Raw genomic sequence first — 26295 nt, 5'->3', positions numbered from 1 at the left:
TAATAATTCCTAGGTATTATCTCACCCTATTAATTTCCTACAAAATCAACATAAAGATATACTCTTATATAGTAAACTGAGTAGAATAAATAGTGATTTCATAGTTCCTGGTAATGAATTTTATGGAATTCAAAACTTGTGCAAGTAATTTCAAGCCCCCTATAAAATGAAAGCTGGAAATGGCTCTGTAAATTCACACAGAGGTCCACATTTAATTATATGGTAGCAAAACAAACCAAAAATATGTTTTTATATACAATATATGTCACATATGAGGAAATTATTTTCAAATGTTGCTGACCCAAACACATTGAGTCCTGTGTTTGGAATAACTCTGGGAAGCCAGGACGACTATAGAGGAGACCTTTTTGCATAATAGACAGAACAAGTATCTTAATAATGTGACTTGATTATATGATGTAGACAGCAGAAATGAGAGTAATAGAAATGCCAGGGAATATGCGTTTATGTTTATAAGATCTATTTTATTTTTATTTGTGCATATGTGTGGGGGATATCATAGGCACCCACTAATATGAAGGGACAGCAATCCCATAGGAAGACCAAGAGGCAACTGATCCGGGCCTCTGGGAGCTCCCAGAGACTGAGTAGATAGTTTAGGTATCTTGAAAGTTGAGAAAGGGTGATGCATCCCTTGAATCTGAATTCTCAGGCAGTTATGAACTGTCCAAATATGTCCTTTGGAAGTAAATTTTGCTCTGGAGAGCAGCATTTTTATTCTTCCTACCTTTGAACACTTTCTCCAAACCTTCCAAAAATATTCATAGGTATCTTATCCCTTTATGATCTGAAGACAGAGTCCCAATATCTGGCTCTGCAGCTTCACAGTCTGCAACAATGGAAACTTCAGCCAGTCCAACAATACACTTTACAGTTTTCCTTCTAATAGTCTTTCCACAGCTTTCTTCACATCTTTATTCCTTAGACTATAAATGAAGGGGTTCAGCATCGGGGTGACCACAGTATACATCACAGAGGCTCTTGCAGAAGAGTGAGAGCTTTGGACCACAGCAGAACTGACATACACTCCAAGGCCTGTACTATAAAATAAGGAGACAATGGAAAGGTGAGAGACACATGTAGAAAATGCCTTGTACTTCCCTTGAACTGAGGAGATAGAACATATGGAGGACACTATCTTGAAATAAGAGTAAAGGATACTACTGAAGGAAATGGCTCCCAATAGAACAGGTACAAGATGCATTATGAGGTGGCTTGATAAGCTGTCTGAACATGTGAGTTGAGACAGCTGGTTAAGCTCACAGAAGAAGTGGGGAATTTTTACATCTCCACAAAAGGTCAACTGTAGTACAATTGAGCTCTGTAAGAAGGCATGTAGGATGCTAACAACCCAGGACAGCAGAACCATCAGCATACAGAGTTGTTGGTTAACAATGACTGTGTAATACAATGGGTGACAGATAGCCACATATCGGTCATAGGCCATCACAGCCAGGAGAAAGTTGTCCAGTTCTCCAAAAACCAAGAAGACAGACATCTGGCTAATACAGTCTGCATATGTAATGGCCTTGCTTTGAGTCTGTATATTTACCAGCATCTTTGGGACAGTGGTGGAGGTGAAACAGATGTCCACAAAGGACAGGTTAGCAAGGAAGAAGTACATGGGTGTGTGCAGGGGAGACTGTGTGATGGTGACCATGATGATGAGCAGGTTCCCAAGCACTGTTACCAGGTACATGGAAAGGAACAGTACAAAAATGAGGAATTGAAGGTGTGGGTTTTCTGAAAATCCAAGAAGAAAAAAACTTGAAATTCTTCTTGTTCTGTTGCCTGATTCCATCAGTCAGTCACATGTGTCTATGAGAGAAGATAAAGGCAAGATAACGGGACAATTCTCACACTGATATAAATAATATGCTACATTTTATATTTTGAACAAATTAACCTCTGTAATTGTTTCCAAGGAATTGTTCCTCTTATGGAGTCTCTGATGTTAATCTTGATAGACATTCCTTTCACTCTCTGAAAACTTCATTAAAAGTCGTGTATTTTACATTTAATGAGAAATTATTATGAATACATAATGTTACTGTTGAGTATGATTCAAGCAGTGTTTAGGAAATTTATAGAGGTTGATAAAAACAAAGAGAACTTAGTGTATATGAATGAAAAGATTATAGGAAAATAAAGAAATCTTGTTTACTACCTTTTGGGATGATAGCATGACATACATTTGTCTATGTACACATTCAGCAAAATTTACCCTTTTAATAAATTTGAACATACACAGAGAGAGGAAGAGAGAGAAATAGAATAAAAACAAAACTATTTAAAAACAATTACCCTATAACATGACAAGGAGTGGTGATGCAGTGAAGAGTATGAAAGCAGGTATAACTGTTTTTGGTTTTGGTTTTGGTTTTGGTTTTGGTTTTGGTTTTGGTTTTGGTTTTGGTTTGTTTGTTTGTTTGTTTGTTTGTTTGTTTGTTTTTAGAGACAGGGTTTCTCTGTAGCCCTGGCAGTCCTGGAGCTCACTTTGTAGACCAGGCTGACCTTGAACTCAGAAATCCTCCTGCTTCTGCCTCCCGAGTGCTGGGATTAAAAGCATGCATCACCACACTCATCTGAAAGCAGGTATAACTGAAAGGAAAGATAGAAGCTGCTGTTATGTGTCTGCCATGCATGTGCATGTATATATCTGTGATTTACGCATTTTGAGGCAATCACACAGAGAACTTTCTGCATAGTAACCAGGTGACATTCTGGCCAGATCATTCTGTGTAGTGGGATGTTCTGTGCCTCACAGGGTGCTTAGAAGTAACCCAGCCTCTAATGAAGACTCCCTATATGATAGATGAGCAGTGCTAGATACTGAAGGGTAGAATTGCTTCACATTGAGAAGTACAGTTTAACCTAAAAGCAAAATTGTTATTGCAGCATGTGTATAATTTAAAATCCATGAAAAAGAATACAAAATACCATCCCAATGTATCCACAGACTCAAGTGTACAGTATTTTACATGGTGTGAAACAGCTAATCTGTACTATGAACAACGATTATTTGATGTCTGTGGCTGTTATTTAGTGAGAAGATAAGCTGAGAAATAGAAAAGAAAATTGGAGTAGACATATAATGCATAATGACTGGCCTAGAATACTACTGGAGCATTTCATAAGCAATGTATGAGCAAGTATGTACACATACTATGTAGAGATACTAAGAAACTCTGAAACAGAAAAGAGCAGTGTTAATTAATTTCTCCCCTTAGCACATTGGGATTATGGAGTTTTTTTCATTTTAGTTTTATCTAGTATCATCACTGTTTTTGCTTATTCAAAGTTCTGTGGCTCATTGGGACATTTCCACATATGTATATAGAGTATATCAATCACATTTCCCTTCTCTACTACATTTTCTCATGTGTCCTCTCTTATTGTTTTGCATTTCCATGTTTACAGTCCTACAATGTTTAAGTATTACATGTTTTCTCTAGTGTGGATAAAGATAGAGAAACACGGGGGAATGAAAGGTAGGGTAATTATGATACCATGCCCTTTACTATTGTATTGTCATTAATTTTGACTTTGAATTAATCCCTGGTAACTTATAATATGCATAGGATACAGAGGGATAATTCTACACGGGTACACAGCATGTGATGATCATGGCATTTCCTTCAACATTTATTACCTACTCATGATGTAAGAATTCCAATTACTCTCTTATAACTTTCTGTTTAAAAACCACATAATAAATTTCAAGTGTACAGTTTTTAAAGCAATGTTTTATTTATTTCTATGAAATAGATATCTAATGTGAAATTATATGTAGTAAGTTTCAAACGGTGGTTCCCTTGGCATACTGCAGGTCATGAGGACTTCAGCACTCATGAAGCATTATTTGATAGCAGTTTGAACCTCATTTTCTTTTCTCATTTTTTCTTTCCTAGACTTCAATGATATCCTTTACTTTATATAACATTCATTTCAATTCTTATTTAGTGTGTTTCAATATGAAGCAAATATCTAAAAGACCAATTTTTGATATCACAAAGGATAAGTAATATAAAGTCAAACTTTTGAAGACTTGAAAGGAAACAAATATGATTTTAAAAACACCTCTAAATACATGGAGGCAGCTTTATTAAAACTTAATGGGTCTCATAGAGCTGCATGTTCGAGTATGCTCCAATCAAATGCATGGATGTTTCTTAAATGATGAAAAGAATTACTACCATGCAAATAATGAAAAAATGTGGTGGCACCCTTCCCCTTTGGGGTTGTATCTCATTACAGATACGAAAATAGCAAAATAAAGAATAATAAAGATGAAGAAACACACAGGAAGCATGTAAAATGATCTGATGGAAAAATAGGACAAAAATAAATGACACATTGGTGAATTCTTTCTGAAGAACAAGAGGTCAGTTAAACACAAGTATGACTGATTATAATATATTAATGAACACAAAACAAACTTTCAAATATTATTATAAACTCACATCTAAGAATAATAAATAAATACATGAAAGGCAGGCAATTTGTTAAAAAAAAAACTGTAAAGGAACTCTAATACATACACTGAAAGAGTACATTTGACACCCAGAATATAAATGTTCCCATAACAGAATACAAGAAAAGACCTCATAGGCATTTTCAGTAGAGAAAGGAAATGAACAAAAAAACTCATAGAAATATTGAGTCTCTCTCAGAGGTTGGAACAATTTCTGTGTTTGTTTGTCTGCCTGTCTGTGTGTGTGTGTGTGTATGTGTGTGCACATGCGTGCGTGTGTGTGTGTGCCTGCATGTGTATGTACACTCACAGCAAAAGTTGATATTTAATTACCATTTCCTATCAGCTTGTAGATTGCCTTCCACTGATTTTCTCATCATCATAAAAACATTCCAATAAATCTCTTTTTAATAAAAAATGCCTCTATTTCTCTGCACTCCAGTCCTGTATTCTCCTACTACTTAAACTGTAAAGACTCTTGGATAGTTCTTACTTACATCTACCCCAGTTCCTGCTTCCATTCAGGATTCTGTTTTTGCCATTTCTGTCATCAATGAAACTTGGGATTAATTTCTTTAAGATTCATTTCTCAATTTAATATTCTGAGCAAAAAGTGATGGAATGGCAAGGTAAGCAGTCAGAGAAACCCTATTACACTAACAAGGACTGGCTCTCCAGTGACCACAGAAGGACAAACCTAGGACCAATTTTCTTTAACACTCTCTTGTAATGGCCACAGAGTTCTGAAACTCACCTGACCACTCTCTTTGAAGAATTCACTGAATGGCAGCTCAAGCTTCTCAGAAAATGGTGGAGACTGAAACTATGAACCAGTCCATACAGCACAAAGAACCGAAAACACTTAAGAAACAAGAAGTGTGAACAACCTCTCCAGCTTCTGTCCAAGGCTGCATACTCTGAAGGTCAGGAGAAGATAAGGTTGAAGTGTCCTACACTTGCTCATTCGCACACTTCCCTAATATTACATCATTATCCTTTAAGTAGATGATTACCCTCTGGGACACAGGTCTGGAAAGCCAAGAATTTAATTTTGCTGATTCCCAGGGACCAATGACTTTTGGTTGTCTCTTCTACATGAACTTAACTATACTCTAAAGGTTTTGTCTCCTGGCACCATTATTCAATGACATTTTCCTAAAGCCTAATACAAATGGCCTCTCTTAAGTCAATCATGTGAATTGTTAAAATATTAGTCAGTGGATCTCACAAAAATCCCTGAAACGTCAGAAAACTGTTCACATCTGCTCTCAAAAATATTATTGTTGATGTTTTTCCTGAATATATATAAGTACAGTGTATGTGACTCCATGGACCAGATGACAGGATTAGATCCTGTAGAACTGGAGTTAGAGATGGTTGTGAGATATGATGTGTGTTCCAGGAACTAAACATGGATTATCTGCATGGTAGCAAATCTGCTAATTATCTGCATGGTAGCAAATCTGCTAATTACTGCTTCATCTGACCAGCCTCTCCATTAACTTTTTAAATTTAATTTTATTTTCTTTTACTTATTCAATTTACATTCAGCACACTCCCCTCTTCAAGGTCACCCCTCCCATAATCCTTCCCCCATTCCCCCTCCTGTTCTTTTCTGAGCATGTGGGGGCACCCAGAATTTCTCTTCCCCTCCTCCTTCAAGTCTCTGAGAAGCCTAATGCTTCCTCTCCAAGACCAGAGAATACAGCCCAGCTAGGAGAACATATCCCAGATACAGGCAACAGCTTTTAGGATATCCCCTAATCCAGTTGTCCAGGAACCACATGAAGGTCAAACAGCACATCTGCTACATCTGACTGGGGAGGCCTAGGTCCAGACTGTATGTTCTTTGTTGGTGGTTGACTCAGAAAGCCCAAAGGGTCCAGGTTAGTTGACTCTGTTGATCTTCTGATGGAGTTCCTACTCCTTTGGGGCAACAATCCTTCCTCCTATTCTTCCATAAGAATCCCTAAGCTCCATCCACTGTTTGACTGTAGGTGTCTCTATGTGTCTGAGTCAGCTGAGTCAGAAGACAACATGCTCCTCCTGTCTGCAAGCATATAAGAGAATCATTAATAGTGTTAGGAACTGGTGCTTGGCATGGGCTGGGCCTCACTGTGAGCTGGTTATTGGTCAGTCATTCTCTCAGTCTCTCCTCCCTCCCCTCACACTTGTTTTTTGATAAAGAAGTCGAAACCATACAACGGAAAAAGGATAACATCTTCAATAAGTGGTGTTGAAATAAGTGGATGTGTACACATAGAGGAAGAAAAACAGATCCTTACTTAACACCCTACTAAAAACCAAAGTGCAATTGGATCAAGGACCTCAATATAAAACTGGATACAATAAATATCGTACAAAATAAGAAGGAAAATACTCTTGAATGCATTGTACACGAAACAATTTCCTGAACAGAAATGGCTCAGGCTCTAAATTCAGCAATTGATAAATGGGACCTCATGAAACTGCAAAATTTTGTAGGGCAAAAGACACTGTCAATAGGACAAATCAGCAGCCCACAGACTGGGAAAGGATTTTCATCAATCCTACATCTGACAGAGGGTTAATATCCAATATTTACTAAGAACACAAGAAGTTAGATACCAACAGCCCCCCCAAAAAAACAGTTTAAAAATGAGGTACAGAACTAAACAGAGAATTCTCTATAGAAAAATCTCTAATGGCCCAGAAGCACTTAAAGAAACTTTCAAAGTCCTTAGTCATCAGAGAAATGCAAACCAAAGATGACAGTGAAGACTCCAAACTTAAAGGGTCAGTAAGTATCTTCAACACAATTATATAAGAAAACTTCCCTAACCTAAAGAAATAGATGCCAATAAACATACAAGAAACCTACAGACCTCCAAATAGATTGGAATAGAAAAGAAATTTCTCCAATAACATAATAGTCATAACAACAAATGCACAAAACAAAGAAAGAATATTAAAAGCAGTAAGGGGAGAAGGTCAAGTAACATATATAAATAGGCAAACATATCAGAATTAAACTGGATCTATCTCCAGAGACTATGAAAGCTAGAATATCCTGAGCAGATGTCATACAGACCCTAACAGAACAGAAATGCCAGCCCAAGCTACTATATCCAGCAAAACTCTCAGTTACCATAGATGGAGAAACTAAGATCTTCCATTACAAAAACAAATTTACACAATATCTTTCCACAAATCCAGCCCTACAAAGGATAATATATGGAGAAACTCCAACACAAGCAGGGATACTCCACCCTATAAAGAGCAAAAAAGTAATCTTCTTTCTATAGACCTAAAAGAAGATAGCCACACAAACGTAATTCCATTTCTAACAACAAAAATAACAGGAAGCAACAATCACTATTCCATATCTTTTAACATCAATGGACTCAGTTCCACCACCACCAAAAAAAAAAAAATCCACATGGATTAACAGACTGGATATTTAAGCAGGACCAAGCATTTTGCTGCATACAGGAAATACACCTCAGTGACAAAGACAGACACTACCACAGAGAAAAATCTGGAAAGATTTTTACCAAGCAAATGGTCCCAAGAAACAAGCTGAAGTAGCCATTCTAACATCGACTGAAATCAACTTTTAACCAAAAGTTATCAAAAAGGATAAGGAATGACACTTCATACTCATCAAAGGAAAAATCTTCCAAGATGAACTCTCAATTCTAGACAACTATGCTCCAAATGCAAGGTAATCCACATTCATAAAAGAATCTTTACTAAAGCTCAAAGCACACATTGCACCTCACACAATAATACTGGGAGACTTTAGCACCCACTCTTAGCAATGGACAGATCATGTAAACAAAAACTAAACAGAGACACAGGGAAACTAACAGAAGTTATGAAACAAATGGATTTAACAGATATCTGTAGGACATTTCATTGTAAAACAAAAGAATATACTGTCCTCTCAGCAAATCATTGTCCCTTCTCCAAAATTGACCATATAATTGGTCACAAAACAGGCCTCAACAGATACAAGAAGATTGAAATAACCCCATGCATCCTATCAGATCACCACAGAGTAAGGCTGATCTTCAATAACAACAAAAACAACAGGAAGCCCATATACACATGGAAGCTGAACAATGCCCTACCTAACTTGGTCAAAGAAGAAATAAAGAAAAAAATTAAAGACTTGTTAGAACTTGATGAAAATGAAGGCACAACACACCCAAACTTACTGGACATGGTGAATGCAGTGCTAAGAAGAAAACACATAGTGGGTGGGAAAGGGGTGTGGCTCGGGGTCCCCAGAGTCTGAGGAGCTCTGGGGACTGAGGAGGCAGGGCTGAGGGCCTGGGCTGCAGGTGGTGGGGAGGGCGACCTGCCAGCTGGGCTGGCAGAGTGCTGCGCAGGGGCAGAGCACTGTCAGAGGAAAGGCTCTGGACCTGGGGGCAGAGTTGCCTAGGGTCGGGCAAGAGGGATCCAGGAGGCTGCTGCGGACCTGGGCCTCGACGCCAGGCTCCTTCATGCATGCCCTGCCCACCCTGCATCTCTTCCCTCCCTCTGTCCCTCCTTCCTTCCTGCAGGCTTGGCTCTGGGGGTTTCAGTATCTGCAGAGTTAATTGAGAAAAACTACCCACGGTGTCTAAACCACTAATTTTAAAAGGCTGTTTGTACAAAATGAGAGGATTGGTGGCATCATTGTCTGTAACTTTTATTTACACTGTGGTCTCTTTGTGGTCCATCTCAAGTAACTAGGGCAGAAACAAGAGGCCAGATGCTCCAGTAGAGACCCCCTTTCCTGGAGGAGGAGAAAGCAGTTTGCTGACTCCATGTAGTTAAGAAGGACTGGAAAATTCTTACAAAGTGGCTAGGCTGGCTAAACTCAGCTCGTACTTTGATAGTGTTTGATGTACCTTCCACCACACTTCCTTTTTGTGGTCCCAAAGAAAGTCTCAGGAGGAAGAAAATTTGAAAATCAAAAGAAGCACCATTTTTGTGGCGTTCCCCCGCCCCAATATATGAGCACATGGAATTCAAAACCAGACATTTATTTTAAGTTATACAAAATCTCTATGAATGTGTCTTTTTGTTTGTTTTGTTTTTGTTTTTCGAGACAGGGTTTCTCTGTGTAGCTCTGGCTGTCCTGGAACTCACTCTGTAGACCAGGCTGGCCTCGAACTCAGAAATCCGCCTGCCTCTTCCTCTGCCTCCCATGTGCTGGGAGTGCGCCACCACTGCCTTATGGATGTGTCTTAATCGACTTTAGTGTTGACATCAAGAGGTAGTAGCTAGCACTCAGGTAGCCTGGTCTACAAAGTGAGTTCCAGGACAGCCAGGGCGATACAGAAAAACCCTGTCTCAAAAAAACAAAACAAAACCAAAAACCAAAAACCAAAACAAAACAAAAACAAACAAACAAAAAACAAAAAAAGATTCTCTGATATGCTTGTCTGCAAGCATATCAGAGAATCATTAATAGTGTTAGGAATTGGTGCTTGGCATGGGCTGGACCTCACTTTGAGCTGGTTATTGGTTAGCCATTCTCTCAGTCTCTGCTCCCTCCCCTCATACTTGTTTTTTGATAAGGAAGTCAAAACTATAGCTCTACATGCCTCCAAAAAGAAACTGGAAAGAGGGTAAACTAGCAGCTTTCAAGCACAACTAAAAGCTCTAGAACAAAAAGAAGCAAATACACACAAAAGGAGTTAGACTGCACTAAATAATAAAACTCAGGGCTGAAGTCAACCAAGTAGAAACAAAAAGAACTATACAATGAATCAACCAAACCAAGAGCTGGTTCTTTGAGAAAATCAAAAAGATAGATTAAACCCTTAGCCAGACTAACCAGAGGGCACAGAGACAGTATCCAAATTAACAAAATCAAAAATGAAAAGAGATATGTAACAACAGAAAGTAAGGACATGCAAAAATAATCAGATCCTACTACAAAAGCCTATACTCAATAAAACTGAAAAATCTGGATGAAATGGACAATTTTCTAGACAGATAACAGCTACCAAAGCTAAATCAGGATCAGATAAACCATCAAAATCATTCCATAACTCATAAAACAGTAGAAACATTCATTAAAAGTCTCCCAACCAAACAAAACCAAAAACAAACCAGGGCCAGATGGGTTTAGTGCAGAATTCTGTCAGACCTTTAAAGAAGACCTAATACCAATACTCTTCAAACTATTCCACAAAATAGAAGCAGAAGGAACACTACCCATTTCATTCTATGAAGTCAGTTATCTTGATAGCAAAACCACACAAAGACCCAGCAAAGAAAGAGAACTTCAGACCAATTTCCCCTATGAATACTGATGCAAAACTACTCAACAAAATTCTCACAAACTAAATCCAAAAACACATCAAAATGATCACTCATCACGATCAAGTAGGCTTCATTTCAGGGATGCTGGGATGGTTCAATATATGGAAATCCATCAATGTAATCCACTACATAAACAAACTCAAAGAAAAAAACAACAGGATCATTTCATTGGATGCTGAAAAAGCATTTGACAAAATTCAACATCCCTTCATGTTAAAAGTCTTGGAGATCAGGATTTCAAGGCTCATACCTAAACATAGTAAAAGGAATATAAGGCATACCAGACCCAATGTCAAACTAAATGGAGAGAAACTTAAAGCAGTCCCACTAAAATAAGGGGCTAGAGAAGGCTGCCTACTCTATCCCAATCTATTCAATATAGTACTTGAATTTCTAGAAAGAGCAATTAGATAACAAAAGGAGGTCAACAGAATAAAAATTGGAAAGGAAGAAGTCAAAATAGCACTATTTGCAGTAGGTATTATAGTATACTTAAGTCACCACAAAAATTCCACCAAAGAACTCCTACAACTGATAAACTTCGGCAAAGTAGCTGGATATAAAATTAAACAAATCAGTAGCCTTACTCTACTCAAAAAATAAACAGGCTGAGAAAGAGATTAGGGAAATGACACTCTTTAACATAGTAACAAACAATATAAAATATCTTGGTGTGGCCCTAACCAAACAAGTGAGAGATCTGTACAAGAACTTCAAGTCTCTGAAGAAAGAAATCAAAGACCTCAAAAGATTTCCTTAGAAGGTTTCCCATACTCAAGGACTGGCAGAATTAATATATAATAATGACCATCTTGCTGAATGCAATCTATAGATTCAATGAAGTCCCCAACAAAATTCCAACTCAGTTCTTCATAGAGTTAGAAAGCAATCCTCAAATTCATTTAGAATAACCAAAAACCCAGGATAGCGAAAAGCATTTTCAACAATAAAAGAACTTCTGGGGGAATCACCATTCCTGACCTCAAGCTGTACTACAGAACAATAGTGATAAAAACTGTATGGCATTGCTACAATGACAGGCAGGTAGATCAATGGAATAGAATTTAAGACCCAGAAATGAACCCACACACCTATGGTCACCTGATCTTTGACAAAGGAACTGAAACCATCCAGTGGGAAAAAGCATTTCCAACAAATGGTGTTGGTTCAACTTGAAGTCAGCATGTAGAAGAATGCAAATTGATCCATTCTTATCACCCTGTACAAAGCTCAAGTCTAAGTGGATCAAGAACTTCCACATAAAACCAGATACACTGAATCTAATAGAAGAGAAAGTGGGGAAAAGCCTGGAATACATGGGCACAAGGGAAATTTTCCTGAAAAGAAAACTAATGACTTATTCTCTAAGATCAACAATAGACAAATGGAACCTCATAAAATTTTAAAGCTTCTGTAAGGCAAAGGACACTGTCAATAGGACAAAATGGCAACCAACAGATTGGAAAAAGATCTTTGCCAATCCTACATCCAGTAGAGAGCTAATATCCAATATATACAAAAAACTCAAGAAGTTAGACTACAGGGAATCAAATAACCCTATTAAAAATGGGGAACAGAGCTAAACAAAGAATTCTCAAGTGAGGAATAACAAATGGCTGAGAAGTACTTAAAGAAATGTTCAAACATCCTTAGTCATTAGGAAAATGCAAATCAAAACGACCCTGAGATTCCACCTCACACCAGTCAGACAGGCTAAAATCAAAAACTCGGGTAACATCAGATGTTGGCAAGGATGTGGAGAAAGAGGAACACTCCTCCATTGCTGGTGGATTGCACACTGGTACAACCTCTCTGGAAATCAGTTTTGTGGTTCCTCAGAAAATTGGACATCATACTGCCTGAGCATACCTGCCATTATTACTATACCACTATACCCAACTATACCACTCCTGGGCATATACCTAGAAGATGCTCCAACATGTAGTAAGGACAGATGTTACAGTGTGTTCATTGCAGCCATATTTCTAATAGCCTGAAGCTGGAAACAACCCAGATGCCCCTCAACAGAGTAATGGATACAGAAAATGTGGTACATTACACAATGGAATACTACTTGAAGAATAAAAAATTACTGAACTCTTCCTCACCCCAGAGCCTGACCCCTCCCATCTAGAGAGTGTTCCCAAAACACTCCTGAACTCTTCACCCCAGAATGCATTCCTGAACTCCTCACCCTAGAGTTCGAACCCTCCCAACTAAAGACTGTTCCAAGAACATTTTTGAGATAAGGGCCTCCTGGAACAACCTCAGAATGAACCGGATACATTGCCAAATAATAGGACATGACCCCTTAGTTACATAGAATCCCTTAGCAGAACCCCTTGTCCCTTGGCAGAACCCCTTAGTTATGTAAACTTGTACTTTCCCTACCCCGCTCTCCCCCCTTGAGTTTTCCTATATAAGCCTGTGAAAAATTTGGCTGGTCGTCGATTCTCCTCTACACCACTAGGTGTATGAGTTTCGACCCCAGAGCTCTGGTCTATGTGCTTTCATGCTGTTGCTTTATTAAATCTTGCCTTCAACATTTTGAGTTCGGTCTCAGTGTCTTCTTGGGTCCGCGGCTGTCCCGAGGCTTGAGTGATGGTCTCCCTTCGGGGGTCTTTCATTTGGGGGCTCGTCCAGGATTTGCGCGACCACCCAGAGACCCTAGACCCACTTTAAGGTAAGATTCTTTGTTCTGTCTTGGTCTGGTGTCTGTGATCTGTTTCTAAGTTTGGTGCGATCGCAGTTTCGGTTTTGCGGACGCTCAGTGAGACCGCGCTCCGAGAGGGAACGCGGGGTGGATAAGGATAGACGTGTCCAGGTGTCCACCGTCCGTTCGCCCTGGGAGACGTCCCAGGAGGAACAGGGGAGGACCAGGGACGCCTGGTGGACCCCTTTGGAGGCCAAGAGACCATCTGGGGTTGCGAGATCGTGGGTTTGAGTCCCACCTCGTGCCTTGTTGCGAGATCGTGGGTTCGAGTCCCACCTCGTGCAGAGGGTCTCAATCGGCCGGCCTTAGAAAGGCCATCTGATTCTCTGAGTTGCTTGTGGTCGACGCAAAGCCGCCGCCGCTTTTGGTTTCTTTTTTGTCTTAGTCTCGTGTTCGCTCTTGTTGTGTCTACTATTATTCTGGAAATGGGACAATCTGTGTCCACTCCCCTTTCTTTAACTCTGGAGCATTGGAAGGAGGTGCAGGTCAGAGCCCACAACCAGTCGGTGGAGGTCAGAAAGGGTCCGTGGCAGACCTTTTGCGCCTCCGAGTGGCCGACGTTTGGAGTGGGCTGGCCACCAGAAGGTGCTTTTGACTTGTCACTAATCGCCGCCGTCAGGCGAATTGTTTTTCAGGAGGAAGGAGGTCACCCTGATCAGATCCCCTACATTGTGACCTGGCAGAATCTCGTCCAATTCCCACCCCCGTGGATCAAGCCTTGGACCCCAAATTCTTCGAAACTGACGGTCGCGGTTGCCCAGTCTGATGCAGCCGGAAAGTCCGGCCCGTCAGCTCCCCCCAAGATTTATCCAGAGATTGACGACCTCCTCTGGATGGACTCCCAACCTCCCCCTTACCCCCTGCCCCAGCAGCCACCTGCAGCCGCCCCACCACAGGGACCAATAGCGAGAGGGGCTCAGGGACCGGCGGGGGGGACTCAGAGCCGACGAGGCCGAAGCCCCGGGGAGGAAGGGGGGCCGGATTCAACAGTTGCCTTGCCACTTAGAGCACATGTGGGAGGGCCAGCGCCAGGACCTAATGATCTCATTCCTTTACAGTACTGGCCTTTTTCCTCTTCTGATTTATATAATTGGAAAACTAACCACCCTCCCTTCTCAGAGAACCCCTCTGGGCTTACTGGGCTCCTTGAGTCACTTATGTTCTCCCATCAACCCACTTGGGATGATTGTCAGCAGCTTTTGCAGGTTCTTTTTACCACAGAAGAAAAAGAAAGAATCCTGATGGAGGCGAGAAAAAATGTTCTGGGAGAGGACGGCACACCCACTGCCCTCCCTAACCTTGTGGACGAGGCTTTCCCCTTGAACCGCCCCAACTGGGACTACAACACCGCGGAAGGTAGGGGACGCCTCCTTGTCTATCGCCGGACTCTAGTGGCAGGTCTCAGAGGAGCCGCTAGACGGCCTACTAATTTGGCTAAGGTAAGAGAGGTCTTGCAGGGGCAGACTGAACCACCCTCAGTCTTCCTTGAGCGTCTCATGGAGGCATATAGGAGGTACACCCCTTTTGATCCCTCGTCAGAGGGGCAGAGAGCCGCTGTAGCCATGGCCTTCATTGGTCAGTCCGCTCCCGACATTAAGAAAAAGCTGCAAAGGCTGGAGGGGCTCCAAGATCATACGCTCCAAGATTTAGTAAAAGAAGCAGAGAAAGTCTATCATAAGAGGGAAACAGAAGAAGAGAGGCAGGAGAGAGAGAAGAAAGAAATGGAGGAGAGGGAAAATAGACGGGATCGCCGTCAGGAGAGAAATTTGAGTAAAATTTTGGCCGCAGTTGTAAATGATAGACAGTCAGGAAAAGGTAAAATAGGGCTCCTGGGCAACAGGGCAGTGAAACCGCCAGGTGGCAGAAAGATACCACTGGAAAAAGACCAATGCGCCTATTGCAAAGAGAAAGGACACTGGGCTAGAGATTGCCCTAAAAAACGGGAGCGATCCAAGGTCCTGACCCTAGAAGATGATTAGGGAAGTCGGGGCTCAGACCCCCTCCCTGAGCCTAGGGTAACTTTGTCCGTGGAGGGGACTCCCATCAACTTCCTGATAGACACCGGAGCAGAGCATTCAGTACTCACTAGCCCCCTAGGCAAGCTAGGCTCTAAAAAGACCATGGTAATTGGAGCCACTGGTAGTAAATTTTACCCCTGGACGACCAAACGAGCCCTACAGATAAACAAGAACATAGTGACCCATTCCTTCCTGGTGATACCTGAGTGTCCTGCTCCCCTCTTGGGGCGCGATCTGCTAACCAAACTAAAGGCTCAAGTCCAATTTACTTCAGAAGGCCCACAAGTAAGCTGGGGAAAAGCCCCCGTTGCCTGCCTTGTCCTCAACACAGAGGAAGAGTATCGGTTGCATGAAGAGCAACCCAAAAATGCGGTCTCTTCAGGCTGGCTAACTGCGTTCCCCAATGTCTGGGCAGAACAAGCAGGAATGGGGTTGGCTAAACAAGTGCCTCCGGTTGTGGTAGAACTTAAAGCTGATGCCACCCCCATCTCGGTAAGACAATACCCCATGAGCAAGGAAGCTAGGGAGGGCATCCGGCCTCATATCCAGAGGTTGCTAGACCAAGGAGTTTTAGTGGCCTGTCAGTCCCCCTGGAATACACCACTTCTGCCGGTTCGAAAACCAGGGACTAATGACTATCGCCTGGTTCAAGACCTCCGGGAAGTTAACAAAAGGGTCCTGGACATTCACCCCACAGTCCCGAATCCATACAATTTATTAAGCTCTCTCCCACCTGAGAGAACATGGTATACAGTCCTAGACTTAAAAGATGCCTTCTTTTGCCTGCGCTTGCACCCTAAGAGTCAGCTCCTGTTTGTCTTTGAATGGAGGGACCCAGAAGGCGGACAGACTGGTCAACTAACCTGGACTAGGCTACCACAGGGGTTCAAAAATTCCCCCACCCTGTTTGACGAGGCCCTCCATCGGGATCTCGCGCCTTTTCGCACTCGAAACCCTCAGCTTACCCTACTACAGTATGTGGATGATCTCTTGGTCGCGGCGGCCTCGAAGGAGCTGTGTCACCAGGGAACTGAGAGGCTCCTCACAGAACTGAGTGACTTGGGGTATCGAGTTTCGGCTAAAAAGGCACAAATCTGTCAAACTGAGGTAACCTACCTGGGGTATACCCTCCGAGGGGGCAAAAGATGGCTCACAGAGGCCCGGAAGAAGACTGTTATGATGATCCCATCGCCAACTACCCCACGGCAGGTACGTGAGTTTCTGGGGACTGCTGGCTTTTGTAGACTCTGGATTCCAGGCTTTGCAACCCTAGCGGCACCTCTATATCCTTTGACTAAGGAAGGGGTTCCTTTTGAGTGGAAAGAAGAGCACCAAAGAGCTTTTGAGGCTATCAAGTCGTCTCTAATGACTGCCCCCGCGCTAGCATTACCAGACTTGACTAAACCTTTCATCCTATATGTGGACGAGAGAGCGGGTGTAGCCAGGGGAGTATTGACACAAGCACTGGGACCCTGGAAGAGACCTGTAGCCTATTTGTCAAAGAAATTAAATCCCGTTGCTAGTGGATGGCCCACATGTCTGAAAGCTATTGCGGCAGTAGCCCTGCTGATCAAAGATGCTGACAAATTGACAATGGGACAACAGGTGACTGTTGTAGCCCCTCATGCCTTGGAAAGTATTGTGCGGCAGCCACCTGACAGATGGATGACAAATGCCCGAATGACACACTATCAGAGCCTGCTGCTAAATGAGCGTGTAACCTTTGCGCCCCCTGCCATCCTCAACCCAGCTACCCTTCTCCCTCTAACAAATGATTCCGTCCCAGTACATCAATGTACAGACATCCTCGCTGAAGAAACTGGGACCAGAAGAGACCTGACTGACCAACCCTGGCCTGGAGCTCCCAGTTGGTATACGGACGGCAGCAGTTTCCTGATAGAGGGGAAGCGAAAGGCTGGAGCTGCGGTGGTGGACGTGAAAAAGGTAATTTGGGCAAGCGCTTTGCCTGAAGGAACGTCGGCACAAAAGGCTGAACTTATAGCGCTTATACAAGCCCTCCGAGAGGCTAAAGGTAAGATCGTTAACATCTACACTGACAGACGCTATGCTTTTGCTACCGCACACATCCATCGGGCCATCTACAGGCAGCGAGGGCTATTGACTTCGGCTGGTAAAGACATTAAAAACAAAGAAGAAATTCTGGCCCTGTTGGAAGCCATACATGCACCTAAGAAGGTAGCCATCATCCACTGCCCCGGCCACCAAAGAGGAGAAGACTTGGTGGCCAAGGGCAACCGAATGGCAGACTCAGTGGCAAAACAAGTTGCTCAAGGGGCCATGATCTTAACTGAAAAAGGTGATCCGCCCCAAAGCCCTGAGGATGAGAGGTATAACATAAAAGAGCTATTGTGGACCAGTGATCCCCTCCCATACTTTTTTGAAGGGAAAATAGAATTGACTCCCGAAGAAGGAATAAAATTTGTGAAAGGACTACACCAATTCACCCACCTGGGAGTTGAAAAAATGATGAGACTAATTAAAAATTCCCGATACCAAGTCCCCAACCTGAAGTCAGTGGCTCAAAAGATTATAGACTCCTGCAAACCATGTGCATTCACTAATGCGACTAGAGCCTACAAAGAACCTGGAAAGAGACAACGGGGAGACCGTCCTGGAGTGTATTGGGAGGTAGATTTTACTGAAGTTAAACCTGGAATGTATGGTAACAAGTATCTGTTAGTATTTGTAGACACTTTTTCAGGATGGGTTGAGGCGTTTCCCACTAAAACTGAGACTGCCCAGATTGTGGCCAAGAAGATCCTTGAAGAAATCCTGCCAAGATTTGGAATCCCTAAGGTAATCGGGTCCGACAATGGACCAGCCTTTGTTGCCCAGGTAAGTCAGGGCTTGGCCACTCAGTTGGGCATCGATTGGAAATTACACTGTGCTTACCGCCCTCAAAGCTCAGGACAGGTAGAGAGGATGAATAGGACCTTAAAAGAGACCTTGACTAAATTAGCCATTGAGACCGGCGGGAAAGACTGGGTGGCTCTCCTTCCTCTTGCGCTCTTCCGAGCCCAAAACACCCCTGGACGTTTCAGGCTCACTCCTTTTGAAGTTCTGTATGGAGGACCTCCCCCCTTAATGGAAGCTGGTGGAACATTGGTTTCCGACTCTGACCCTGTCTTACCCTCCTCTTTGCTTATTCATTTAAAGGCCCTAGAAGTGATTAGGACCCAGATTTGGGACCAACAGAAGGCAGCCTATACCCCAGGGACCACCGCAGTACCCCACGGGTTCCGAGTTGGAGACAAAGTCTTGGTCAGACGGCATCGAACCGGCAGCCTCGAACCACGGTGGAAGGGACCCTATTTGGTGTTACTGACAACCCCTACTGCGGTAAAAGTTGACGGGATTGCCTCCTGGATCCAATGCCTCCCACGTCAAGAGGGCCGCCAGTCAAGATGAAGAAAACCACGAAGACAATTGGACAGTGGCAGCCACTGACAATCCTCTTAAGCTTCGTTTGCGCCGCAGGCGCCACCCTGAGCCTAGGGAACCATAACCCTCATGCTCCAATTCAACAGTCTTGGGAAGTGCTTAATGAGGAGGGAAACATTGTGTGGGCAACCACTGCAGTCCATCCCCTCTGGACTTGGTGGCCTGATCTCACACCTGACATCTGTAAGTTAGTGGCAGGATCCCCCAAATGGGACCTCCCCGATCATACCGATCTTAGTAACCCACCCCCTGAAGAGCGGTGTGTCCCAAACGGGATAGGGAGCACATATGGGTGTTCGGGGCAGTTTTACCGAGCTAATCTTAGAGCTGCACAATTTTATGTTTGCCCTGGTCAGGGTCAGAGCAAAAGGCTTCAACGAGAATGTGGAGGGGCATCAGATTACTTTTGTGGTAAATGGACATGTGAAACGACAGGGGAAGCTTACTGGAAGCCCTCCTCTGACTGGGACCTAATCACGGTAAAACGAGGAAGTGGCTATGATAAGTCAAACCAAGGAGAAAGAAACCCCTATAAATATCCAGAGAGTGGGTACGCTTTTAAAAACAGCCCCCCAGGACCATGCAAAGGTAAATACTGCAACCCCCTACTTATAAAGTTCACCGAGAAAGGGAAACAACACCGTCTAAGTTGGCTTAAAGGAAATAGGTGGGGTTGGTGAGTATACATTCCACTAAGAGATCCTGGGTTCATTTTCACGATCAGGCTGACAGTGAGAGACCCGGCGGTGACACTCGTTGGGCCCAACAAGGTCCTTATAGAACAGGCCCCCCCAGTCGTACCGGCTCCCCCAAAGGTCCCAGCCGTATCAGCTCCACCAACTCCACAGCCCAACATAGTGGTGCCCTCCCTAGGGACTAATACTCCCCTCATAAAGCCTACCTTGGCTTCCCCACCGCCCCTAGGTACAGAGAACCGTCTGGTCAGTCTAGTCCAGGGAGCTTTTTTAGCTTTAAATAGAACTAACCCTAATATGACTCAATCATGCTGGTTATGCTATACCTCTAGCCCCCCTTATTATGAAGGAATAGCTCAGATCAGGACTTATAATATTACTTCAGATCATTCTCAATGTCTTTGGGGAGAAAACAGAAAGTTGACTCTAGCAGCAGTTTCAGGAAGAGGGCTTTGTTTGGGCCAGGTACCTCAGGATAAAGGGCACCTCTGTAATCAGACCCAGAACATCCAGTCTAGCAAAAGTGGTCAGTATCTAGTGCCCCCCTTAGACACAGTTTGGGCTTGCAATACCGGTCTCACTCCTTGTGTGTCTATGTCTGTTTTTAATAGTTCCAAAGATTTCTGCATTTTGGTTCAGCTTATTCCTAGACTCCTGTATCATGATGATAGCTCCTTTTTAGACAAATTTGAGCATCGGGTCCGCTGGAGAAGAGAGCCCGTTACCTTAACTTTGGCAGTTCTATTAGGATTAGGAGTAGCGGCTGGAGTAGGTACAGGAACCGCTGCCTTAATTAAGACCCCCCAATACTATGAAGAACTACGTGCAGCTATGGATGTTGATCTTAGAACTATAGAACAGTCTATAACCAAATTAGAAGAATCTTTAACTTCCCTGTCTGAAGTGGTGCTACAGAATAGAAGGGGATTAGACTTATTATTCCTTAAAGAAGGAGGACTCTGTGCTGCCCTAAAAGAAGAATGTTGTTTTTATGTTGACCATTCAGGAGTAATCAAAGATTCCATGGCCAAACTTAGAGAACGCCTAGATATACGTAAAAGAGAAAGAGAAAGCCAACAAGGATGGTTCGAAAGCTGGTTTAATAAGTCCCCTTGGCTCACCACTCTCCTCTCCACCATAGCAGGACCTTTGATTACTCTTATGCTTTTGCTTACTTTTGGCCCCTGCATCCTTAATAAGTTAGTAGCTTTTATTAGAGAAAGGATAAATGCAGTACAGGTTATGGTACTAAGGCAACAATATCGGGTCCTTCAGGAGGTTGAAAACTCGCTCTAAGATTAGAGCTATCTCCTAAAAGAAGTGGGGAATGAAGAATAAAAAATTACTGAACTCTTCCTCACCCCAGAGCCCGACCCCTCCCATCTAGAGAGTGTTCCCAGAACACTCCTGAACTCTTCATCCCAGAATGCATTCCTGAACTCCTCACCCTAGAGTTCGAACCCTCCCAACTAAAGACTGTTCCAAGAACATTTTTGAGATAAGGGCCTCCTGGAACAACCTCAGAATGAACCGGATACATTGCCAAATAATAGGACATGACCCCTTAGTTACATAGAATCCCTTAGCAGAACCCCTTGTCCCTTGGCAGAACCCCTTAGTTATGTAAACTTGTACTTTCCCTACCCCGCTCTCCCCCCTTGAGTTTTCCTATATAAGCCTGTGAAAAATTTGGCTGGTCGTCGATTCTCCTCTACACCACTAGGTGTATGAGTTTCGACCCCAGAGCTCTGGTCTATGTGCCTTCATGCTGTTGCTTTATTAAATCTTGCCTTCAACATTTTGAGTTCGGTCTCAGTGTCTTCTTGGGTCCGCGGCTGTCCCGAGGCTTGAGTGAGGGTCTCCCTTCGGGGGTCTTTCATACTCAGCTATAAAAACTATGACTTCATGAAATTTGCAGGCAAATGGATGGATCTAGGTAACTCAGTGAGGTAACTCAGTCACAAAAGATCACACATTGTTGATAGTCATGTGAGGGGAAATAAAAAGAGAGGGGGACCTGATTCCCACCCAAGTCCCAGGATCTGGGTGGGAAGATGCAGGGGATTGGCTCTCTACAACGCCCTGGTGGGCATTTGGCTGTGGGAAGCCACAGAACCCCAGTCCACAGACTTACAGAGGAAGCAGTCTGGGGTCCCTAGGGCTCACAGAGTCCAGGGTTGACAGAGTCCAAGGTTCTAGCTCTTGGGCATCTCAGGACATTGCTGGACACCACAGAAGAGCTAAGAATAAAGTGATGGCTGCAGGGGTGGTTCTGTCAGCCCTAGGGCCAAAGGGAGAAAGGAGGCAGGGGGTTCTTACAGGGGCAAGAGTCTTTGGCTAGCCCAGGCTACCAGTTCAGCGGGTGGCTTGGTAGGCTGGCTGGAGCACTTAGGAAGGCCTCCTAGTGTGAGGTTAGACACGTGGCTAGTTAGAGGGAAACCTGCTCTATTGCTCCAGTATGGTGGATCTTCATGAGCAGAGACAGTCCATGGTTTTAGAGCTTTATTGTAGAAAGGCATAGAGAGGAAGAAGAGGAAAACTCAGTTGAAACAGTGTCTCTATATAATTGGGCAATAGACGAGCCTGGGATTTTACTTAATTAATAATTAATGTGAGACATACAGCCACCTTCCCGGCCAGAGGACAGGGGTCTGCCCGGGCCGGGAGGTTTTTGCCTCAGGACCTGTGGGAGGCATCTTGGCTCCGGGACTCTGCAGAAAGTTGTCTGCACAGGCGAGAGTGTAGACCACAGAAGCTAACAGCTTCTGGGACAGGAGAGAGCCACAGAGCTTCTGAGGCAGTGCCGTTTTAGGGCTCCAGACATCCGGCCATCTTCCCAGCCAGAGGACAGGGGTCCACCCAGCCCGGGAGGCTAGGATTTTGACTCAGGATCGGCGGGAGCCACCTTGGTTCCCGGACTCTGCAGAAAGCAGCCTGCACAGGTGAGAGTGTGGACTACAGAAGCTAACAGCTTCTGGGACAGGCAAGAGCCACAGAGCTTCTGAGGCAGCGCCAGTTTCTACACAGATACCAGGTACCAAAGTTGAATCAAGATCAGGTTAATGATCTAAACAGCCCTATATTCCCCAAAGAAATAGAAGCAGTCATTAATAGTCTCCCAACCAAAAAAAGCCCAGGACCAGATGGGTTTAGTGCAGAGTTTTATCAGACCTTCAAAGAAGATCTAATCCCAGTTCTTCACAAACTATTCCACAAAATAGAAACAGAAGGTACTCTACCCAACTCATTCTATGAAGCCACAATTACTCTGATACCTAAACCACAGAAAGACCCAACAAAGATAGAGAACTTCAGACCAATTTCCCTTATGAATATCGATGCAAAAATCCTCAATAAAGTTCTTGCTAACCGAATCCAAAAACACATCAAAACAATCATCCATCCTGACCAAGTAGGTTTCATCCCAGGGATGCAGGGATGGTTCAATATACGGAAATCCATCAACGTAATACAGTATATAAACAAACTCAAAGACAAAAACCACATGGTCATCTCGTTAGATGCTGAGAAAGCATTTGACAAAATCCAACACGCATTCATGATAAAAGGCTTGGAAAAATCAGGAATTCAAGGCCCATACTTAAATATGATAAAAAGCAATCTACAGCAAACCAGTAGCCAACAACTAAGTAAATGGTGAGAAGCTGGAAGCAATCCCACTAAAATCAGAGACTAGACAAGGCTGTCCACTCTCTCCCTACCTATTCAACATTGTACTTGAAGTCCTAGCCAGAGCAATTAGACAACAAAAGGAGATCAAGGGGATACAAATTGGAAAGGAAGAAGTCAAAATATCACTTTTTGCAGATGATATGATAGTATATATAAGTGACCCTAAAAATTACACCAGAGAACTCCTAAACCTGATAAACAGCTTCAATGAAGTAGCTGGATATAAAATTAACTCAAACAAGTCAAAGGCATTTCTGCACACAAAGGATAAACAGGCTGAGAAAGAAATTAGGGAAACAACACCCTTCTCAATAGTCACAAATAATATAAAATACTTTGGCGTGACTCTAACTAAGTAAGTGAAAGATCTGTATGATAAGAACTTCATTTCTCTGAAGAAAGAAATTAAAGAAGATCTCAGAAGATGGAAAGATCTCCCATGCTCATGGATTGGCAGGATCAATATAGTAAAAATGGCTATCTTGCCAAAAGCAATCTACAGATTCAATGCAATCCCCATCAAAATTCCAACTCAATTCTTCAACGTATTAGAAAGGGCAATCGGCAGATTCATCTGGAATAACAAAAACCTAGGATAGCAAAAAGTCTTCTCAACGATAAAAGAACCTCTGGTGGAATCACCATGCCCGACCTAAAGCTGTACTACAGAGCAATTGTGACAAAAACTGTATGGTACTGGTATAGTGACAGACAAGTAGACCAATGGAACAGAATTGAAGACCCAGAGATGAACCCACACAACTATGGACACTTGATCTTTGACAAGGGAGCTAAAACTATCCAGTGGGAAAAAAAGATAGCATTTTCAACAAATGTTGCTGTCACAACTGGCTGTTATCATGTAGAAGATTGCGAATTGATCCAATTCTATCTCCTTGTACTAAGGTCAAATCTAAGTGGATCAAGGAACTTCACATAAAACCAGAGACACTGAAACTTATAGAGGAGAAAGTGGGGAAAAGCCTTGAAGATATGGGCACAGGGGAAAAATTCCTGAACAGAACAGCAATGGCTTGTGCTGTAAGATCGAGAATTGACAAATGGGACCTAATGAAACTCCAAAGTTTCTGCAAGGCAAAAGACACCGTCAATAAGACAAAAAGACCACCAACAGATTGGGAAAGGATCTTTACCTATCCTAAATCAGATAGGGGATTAATATCCAACATATATAAAGAACTCAAGAAGGTGGACTTCAGAAAATCAAATAACCCCATTAAAAAATGGGGCTCAGAACTGAACAAAGAATTCTCACCTGAGGAATACCGAATGGCAGAGAAGCACTTGAAAAAATGTTCAACATCCTTAATCATCAGGGAAATGCAAATCAAAACAACCCTGAGATTCCACCTCACACCAGTCAGAATGGCTAAGATCAAAAATTCAGGTGACAGCAGATGCTGGCGTGGATGTGGAGAAAGAGGAACACTCCTCCATTGCTGGTGGGAGTGCAGGCTTGTACAACCACTCTGGAAATCAGTCTGGCGGTTCCTCAGAAAACTGGACATAGTACTACCGGAGGATCCAGCAATACCTCTCCTGGGCATATATCCAGAAGATGCCCCAACAGGTAAGAAGGACACATGCTCCACTATGTTCATAGCAGCCTTATTTATAATAGCCAGAAGCTGGAAAGAACCTAGATGCCCCTCAACAGAGGAATGGATACAGAAAATGTGGTACATCTACACAATGGAGTACTACTCAGCTATTAAAAAGAATGAATTTATGAAATTCCTAGCCAAATGGATGGACCTGGAGGGCATCATCCTGAGTGAGGTAACACATTCACAAAGAAACTCACACAATATGTATTCACTGATAAGTGGATATTAGCCCCAAACCTAGGATACCCAAGATATAAGATATAATTTGCTAAGCACATGAAACTCAAGAAGAATGAAGACTGAAGTGTGGTCACTATGCCCCTCCTTAGATTTGGGAACAAAACACCCATGGAAGGAGTTACAGAGACAAAGTTTGGAGCTGAGATAAAAGGATGGACCATGTAGAGACTGCCATATCCAGGGATCCACCCCATAATCAGCATCCAAACGCTGACACCATTGCATACACTAGCAAGATTTTATTGAAAGGACCCAGATGTAGCCGTCTCTTGTGAGAATATGCCGGGGCCTAGCAAACACAGAAGTGGATGCTCACAGTCAGCTAATGGATGGATCATAGGGCTCCCAATGGAGGAGCTAGAGAAAGTAGCCAAGGAGCTAAAGGGATCTGCAACCCTATAGGTGGAACAAGATTATGAACTAACCAGTACCCCGGAGCTCTTGACTCTAGCTGCATATATATCAAAAGATGGCCTAGTCGGCCATCACTGGAAAGAGAGGCCCATTGGACTTGCAAACTTTATATGCCCCAGTACAGGGGAACACCAGGGCCAAAAAGGGGGAGTGGGTGGGCAGGGGAGTGGGGGTGGGTGGATATGGGGGACTTTTGGTATAGCATTGGAAATGTAAATGAGTTAAATACCTAATTAAAAAATGGAAAAAAAAAAGAAAGAAATTAAAGAAGATCTCAGAAGATGGAAAGATCTCCCATGCTCATGGATTGGCAGGATCAATATAGTAAAAATGGCTATCTTGCCAAAAGCAATCTACAGATTCAATGCAATCCCCATCAAAATTCCAACTCAATTCTTCAACGTATTAGAAAGGGCAATCGGCAGATTCATCTGGAATAACAAAAACCTAGGATAGCAAAAAGTCTTCTCAAGGATAAAAGAACCTCTGGTGGAATCACCATGCCCGACCTAAAGCTGTACTACAGAGCAATTGTGACAAAAACTGTATGGTACTGGTATAGTGAGAGACAAGTAGACCAATGGAACAGAATTGAAGACCCAGAGATGAACCCACACAACTATGGACACTTGATCTT

General features: G+C 43.0%; 1 protein-coding gene across 1 annotated transcript; it reads right to left on the bottom strand.

Annotated features, from left to right (window-relative positions):
- Positions 1 to 889: 889 nt before the first annotated feature.
- On the bottom strand, positions 890 to 5447 carry Olfr1355 (olfactory receptor 1355). Its single transcript, NM_207571.2, has 2 exons — positions 5250 to 5447; positions 890 to 1839 (listed from the first exon to the last, which is right to left on the bottom strand). The coding sequence occupies exon 2, from the start codon at positions 1820 to 1822 to the stop codon at positions 890 to 892; it is 933 nt and encodes a 310-aa protein (NP_997454.1). The 5' UTR covers positions 1823 to 1839; positions 5250 to 5447.
- Positions 5448 to 26295: the final 20848 nt, after the last annotated feature.

Source organism: Mus musculus, chromosome 10 (assembly GCF_000001635.26).
Source record: "Mus musculus strain C57BL/6J chromosome 10, GRCm38.p6 C57BL/6J".
Classification (NCBI taxonomy): Eukaryota; Metazoa; Chordata; class Mammalia; order Rodentia; family Muridae; genus Mus; species Mus musculus.
This window is presented reverse-complemented; position numbering and strand designations above follow the sequence as displayed.

Excerpts from the sequence above, each read along its gene's own strand:
- Olfr1355 (NM_207571.2), bottom strand. The coding sequence starts at position 1,822 with ATGGAATCAGGCAACAGAACAAGAAGAATTTCAAGTTTTTTTCTTCTT.